Source organism: Pterocles gutturalis, unplaced genomic scaffold (assembly GCF_000699245.1).
Source record: "Pterocles gutturalis isolate BGI_N339 unplaced genomic scaffold, ASM69924v1 scaffold6702, whole genome shotgun sequence".
NCBI classification, from domain to species: domain Eukaryota; kingdom Metazoa; phylum Chordata; class Aves; order Pterocliformes; family Pteroclidae; genus Pterocles; species Pterocles gutturalis.
The window spans coordinates 1-6,653 of record NW_010110180.1 but is presented as its reverse complement, the minus strand read 5'-3'; the positions used below and the strand labels follow the sequence as shown (position 1 = coordinate 6,653).

At 36.5% G+C, this 6,653-nt stretch overlaps 1 protein-coding gene across 1 annotated transcript; it reads right to left on the bottom strand.

The window, feature by feature from the left end:
* Window positions 1-836: 836 nt before the first annotated feature.
* On the bottom strand, window positions 837-6,610 carry LOC104461598 (dynein light chain roadblock-type 2-like; the record flags this gene model as incomplete). Its single annotated transcript, XM_010073239.1, has 3 exons — window positions 837-880; window positions 2,738-2,905; window positions 6,535-6,610. Coding segments are annotated over 3 exons (288 nt in total), but the record flags the coding sequence as incomplete, so codon positions are not given.
* Between the last annotated feature and the right edge of the window lie 43 nt (window positions 6,611-6,653).

The window sequence follows — 6,653 nt, the reverse complement described above, 5'->3', positions numbered from 1 at the left end:
CATTCAACAGTGCGTATCTGATCTCTGGGGCTCCTGTATAAACATTGGTCTGATCTGGGAACCGTTCTGAGCTTCAGACCCACCCTTTGTCCCATGTCACTAGGGAGTGCAGCTTGTGTATTGGATCTAAAGGCTGAACTAATTATCGAATGTTTTGGTTTAATTACACCACTGTTTACCGTTACCAACCAACAGCAGTTCTACATTAGAGCGCAGGCTCAACTGTGCTTGAAATGCTCAGTACTGAAAATATTAAATGAAGCTATTGTTTCCATCTGTAGAAATTGTAAGATAATAAAAGATATTTTTTCTTTCAATTTTTTTCCCTTTGAAAAGTTAAAAAAACAAGAGTTAAAGACAGGGCAATATCCAGCCCATCATTCCTGGCATCAGCTACACTTGTGTTCTTTGGTTCCTGTAGCTGTGGTTACTCTAGTTCATAGGGTCACATCTATACACTTATGTATACACATGGTCTACAGTTTCCCACAAGGTATGATTTCTCTTCCAACATAACATTAGAAATGTACAGAGAATGATTTAATTGCAAGAATAGCTTGAAGATCCATTGAAGAGAGTTTTAAGCATTTTGCTTTATTATTGCTCTTCTGATTATCAAGATAAACATATAATATTTTGATATATCTTATGACGTGCTGAAACACAAATTAAGACAGCTACAACAGAGAACTTTAAATTGTTAACATTTCAGTCACGACAGTTACACTTTATGTAAAATTACTTAGTGCTATGTTTGGTATGAAAAATCAACAAAGTAGTATTAGTTTAACAAGCAGAACTACATTGCTATCTCTAAAAGTATTGCCGTAGTAGGACTATTCGCATGGTTCCTGAATAATGATCAGGAGATACTCGTTCTCTGCAAAAAGATATAAAAATATTTAGTTAAACATTTTATCTTATTTCCTGATAAATAATCTTTATTCATCTATTCCTCTGCAACCTTTTTTTGTTTATAAAACAAGCAAAAGCCATGGCATTTATATAAAAACATTTAGAAAATGTAAGCACTTTGTACAAAAATCTGAGATTGCAGATTGGAAAAAAAATCTGTGTCCTAAAGCTTAACTATACCATATTAAAACTATTTTAGTAAGCAGCAGATTTGCTTTCAAGAAGCTGTAAAAATGTTTAAACAAGATGAAAAAAAGTCACAAGACAAGCACCTGGAAGCTCGCACTTGTTATAATAAAAAACTTTTGACATCTGCAGCCTCTTCTGCAGGTGCAGAGAACTTCTTTCAGTTCACTAACCAGTTTATTCAAAGTTAAGAACCCCATTTGGACATGAAAAAAGCTGAAAATATTTGAATAGACTTCTACTATTAATAAATTCTAAGCATCCCAGACTTTGCCTACCAATTCTAAAAACCCAGGGAAGCTTTGGAAACAATTCAGTTGGGTAGCTGTTTAACATTATCTATTTTAAAGAAAGCATTTATTGAAGTATCCAGTGAATTTAGTAGGGTCATATCTGCTTTGGAGAGTTAAGAAGCTGCACTCCTGCATTGTCGCTTTAATCCAAAAGCAACTCAATATAAATTACAGGTGGGTCATTTGCCATCTTCTGTTATAGGAAAATACAACCAAGCCTTTGAACAACTAATCTCCCTGTTAACAAAAAAGCTTCACTTTTTATACCACTCATTTTCAGGTCAACATGCTTTAATAGTTACTAGTCAAAAAATCACCTCTAAAAAATAAGTGAAGGACAAATGCAAAATCTGAATCAAGCGCATCAGTTCAAATAAATGAGCAAGAAACATGATTTAAAAAATGCATTAGGTTTATACTCCAAAATAGAAACTAAACTAACATTTTAAACTTAGTATCAGCTGATGACTAATGTTAACACTTAATGACAGTGCCAGATTTCTTTCACACATACTGGTTTCATAGAAGCATTATAAATAATCCCAGCGAGGCGAGGTAACACACACCTAGTGCAGTACCTTGGCGCTGCATTTGCTATGAAAACAGCAGTGGAGGAGCACCCCAGGAAAGGCTGCCCATCGCTACAGGCTCTGAGCCAGCGCCCTCCCCAGCGGCTGCGCTGAGGAGATCCCTGAAGCTTCCTTTCTGCTCTGCATGCCTTCATTGGGTATTTGTCAAAATCCTCCATGCCATGAGTCTCTTGGTTAGCTAGCACACACATCAGGATCTCCTCCCCAACCAATCACAACCCTGGTTGTGGAATTTATATTGGAAATATATTTATGTGGAAATATATTCCCTTGGTTGTTTTAAGGAAAATAATTATATCAGTTACTATGTTGGTGGTAATACTGCACATTTATCGGCAACACAAATCCCACCTATGGCTAGGAAGCCATGATAACTTACCAAGTAAAAAATAATTTTTAGGAAAAAAAAGATTTTTTGCATCTGTTTTGAGATAAAATGTATTTGCTGCATTTAATACTATATATATATACACATATACTACTTGGTGTATATATATGTCCAATTTTCCTTTGTGAAACCTCACAAAAATCAGACCACTGATCAGATCTGGACTTGTTTTGTTGCCTCCAAGCTTGAATACTATAAGCTCTGTACATGAAAATCCTAACACATCCGGTTACATGGTGAATATATGGTTATATTTTCATATACTTATTTTCAATATGCATTTTCTATGGTAGCCTTATTCATGAAGAATTAAAAGAAACTTCAAAGGACATACAATTCTATTGTTATTTTAATAGAACTATTACCTAGAGCAATCATAATTTCATGTTTCTTTGTTCTGATCCTAAAAAAGGTTAGATCATTCTGAGGATCAATGTCTCTCACTGCGCTCCTTGCTTGCATGATGAGCTGCTGAAAATGATATGCATACTGGACTGTTGTAGGGTGATCAAGATTTGTTCTTACTGGAATTCCTGCAAACAAATAATTTTCTAATAACCATTCAGTTAAGTTGCATATTCTTCATATGCAGCAGATCATAAGAGGAAAAACCAAGGATTTCATAGGTTTTTTGTTTTGTAGCAGAAAGCAATTGTATTGATTTCAGGTATCAACATGCTTTTTAAAGTATAATTTATATTAATCAGTGGCAGTTAAACATTGAGTTGCCTTTTGAAACTTTTGAAAAAACTTAATTGCTGTTTAAGGCTCTTAAATACCTATCAAATTCCTTTCTGCAGTACTTACCCAGTTATGGTTCTTCATCAGTTTAAACACTGTCCCTGAGTTTGTGTCTTGGTTGCAAGAATCTAACATTCCAAGTGAAATACCGAGAGCAATCAAAGGGTAGAAGTGGCACGTTTGCATTTGGTAAGCAAAACCACTCTTGGAACAATCCCTTCCAATTAGCAACAAAATATTGACAATTGGTAGCACACAGTGTATTGATCCCAACTATTAAAAATATGGCCACATAAGTCAAGATTGATTTTTGATGATTTAATGAATCATTGTTTATCAATGATTTGTCAAATCATGCTTTTTATATTAGTAGGCTACCAGATGAAACTAAAAACAGGGTTCACAGTAATCCAGCACATGTAGAAGTGTTTGGCTTTAATAAGCTTGTTTCACTAATAAAAAAATGTATTTGACCAGCTAACAAAGACAATAGATTACAAGCTGGCAAGGCAATTTTCTCTTTGCATACATTTATGTTGTGCCTTCCAGATGGACAGGATAGGAATACAAAACCAGAATAATATTACTTAGGTTGAAAAGACTGATTATGAAAGAAGAAGAATTAAGATGCAAAAACAGTGAATGCCAAGTAAAGTATTAGAGGCAAGGGAGTAAAAGAAATGATAGAACCACCTCAGATATTAGACTATTCCATAATTTTCCTAGAAGGGCGTTATTTGAATAGGATTTTTAGGGAAGTGTTCGGAACACCACAGTACATCCTTTGTGTCTAATGTTTATTACACAGACATTGAAACTGATGTTTTAATGCAACAAACAGGTGTTCCCAAGCATTGCATTAGCATGAGAATATCTATGTAATCACAGGATGAAATAGTAAGTCACTTAAAAGCAGCGATGAATTAGTGTCAAGTTTATATGACCTTGTATCTAAATGAGTGCTTCAACAAATACAGCACTTTAAATGAAAATGGTAAATGTTAAATGATCCTCCAAGGTCTAATAATAACATGAAAATGAGTTGACACTAGTGACATCCTTAGATTAAAGCTGAGCTATGCTTACTTTAGGACAAATTATCTTTGCCTCTGCCACCCAAATTAGAGAAAGGCAAATAAATCCTTCATTAGAAATGCTGTAGTGTGATCCTTCCCAGCTGAGAAGGATAGCAACAGTTTATGAGATTTTTCCAAATAAAAGTGGGACACTTACCATAGTGTTTCAATGAGCAAATCAACTTTGAGCATTAAAATAAATAGCAGGCAATGCTTGTATCAGGAATCTTCAATTTGCTGTTTTACCTGCACACTATTACACCTAAGTGTACCTACGCTAATATGAAAATCTTCACAAAAGACAACTGTTTATGTTAGTGAAGAACAGAGAATTTAATCTTTTTAGGGAACCTGAACAGCCTAAGAAACCTCCCTACTGCACCACTGGTTTGACTATTTTTACTGTGATTAATTTATGTTGTACACTTGTTTTAAATGTTTCAGGATAGAGAAAAATTAAATTTAGTTTTCTACAGAAAAATTTAAAGTAATTAGATTGATGAGTGCTAATTATGGATATTTGGGGATGTTACAAAATCTTGCAACTACACACCTACTTTATGTTTGTGGAATCTAACTTCTTGGTACCTTGAATACATCCTCACAAAGTACAAACTCTTCCATTCATATCTGGCATCTAGTGTCAAAACATTTCTAAATGATAAACTAAAACCAAAATTCCTGCACTAGTGTTACCTGTTGGCTTCAGTGTGGCTACACGTTTTACAGGTCTGTGAGGATGAGGAAGTCTGAACAGGACAAGGGGGGAATTTATACCTTGCCGTGAATAGTCTAATGTGTGAAAAAGAAGTGGAATGCTCTTCCTCCTTTGCAAATCAATATTGACACAGAAGGAATCCAAACCATCCTTTAAAAAAGTATGCTATTGTCCTAACTCTGCACAGCTATACCTGAGCTTGCCCTCAGTGCCGTACAATGACCACAGGTAAAGATGGGTCACAGTAGTGCTGCCGAGTGGGAAAGCATACTTCAGCAATGTTGTGCCACGTAGTCAACTGTTGCAAGTAACAGAACATGAAAAAACCTGGGTTATTTTTCTATTAGATTACATTGGTGGCAGTCTGCAAGCTCAAAAAGGATCATTTGTGTTATCTGAGTGCTTGATTTTGTTCGCTTCTCATTTGCAGCTTAGTCTAAGTGCTCATTGGATCAAGTCACATTCTGTTTACTGAAACTGATTACAGAACTGTCTGAAACAGTACTTGTTCTGAAACCAGCCTGCATTCAGCTTAGTGACAGTCATATCTAGACATGAGCATGTGCAGGCACAAAGCAGCTTTTCAGTTTCTATTTGCCAGGCTATGCACTTCTCTCTTGACATGCATCATCTATTCTGTGAACAAAGGCACATTTTACTTAACATGTCCAGGCACACAAATTAAATTGTCCACATTTTCTAAAGACTAAATAACATTTAGGCTTCCCTCTTAATGTTCTTGCCTACTGTTGCTAAACTGCTGCCAGTGCAATAGATTTTTTGGGGGGATTGTAAAAGTGAAGGAAGTCACCTAAGTTATGGGCAAGGTAAATTGAGTGAGTCATCTTTTTTGTAAGGGAATGATTAAAACAGATTAACCTGAGAAGCCTAGCATCTGAAAATTGATTCCTGTGAGCAGGTTCACTTTTGGCTTGCAATTTTCAGGAGCGCAGTCGAAGCTGGCCTGACATCAAACTTGCTCCTCCTCCTATGACAACACACCATAACACAATTTAAAGAACTTGCGAACGTTGGGCAGGGCCAAGGAATGGCTCCCACATTAGAAGACCAACTTTGTTTTGTAGACGCTTTTCTCCTGATGTTTTTATTCTAACTTTTCAGAGGAAGAGGGGGAGAGTGAAGTGCTAGTGAATATTCTTGCATATACAAAGAATTTTGGACTAAAAAATGCCAGCAAAAGCAACAGCTTAGTGCCACACATTCTGCCTTTTCGTAACCTACCAAGAGATGTTCAAGATCTGGTTCTGAAAAATAGTTTACTTTAGTTAAACAAGAGGGATAAGTAACAACATGTAACAGCCTAAGTTAAATTAAGATTATGATGCTCCTAGTTATTTCTTCAGAGAAGACTTATGTCAAGGCTCTTGACTTTTCTGCTTTCCATTAACTTGAATGAAAAACCACATCACGTGGAGAGCTTCAAGAAATGGCCACAACCCAAATGCTCATGTCTGAAGACGAAACACACATTCTGGAAAAATCAGGACACCTTGGTAAAACATCACAAGGGGGATGGTGTTGGCACCTCAGAACCTGGTGCAGCAGCGGTACTGCACGCGTTGCTGCTGCCCAGTGCGCTACCTGGCGAAAGCAGAGAACACCTTACCTTCGGGGTTTATAACCATCAGTGCGATAACCCCTTTGTGGGCTTGAATCCTCTGGAGGGTTTCCTCCACTTCACCCTGTGAGGAGAAACGACACTAGCGGACCCCACAGCTCCCACCC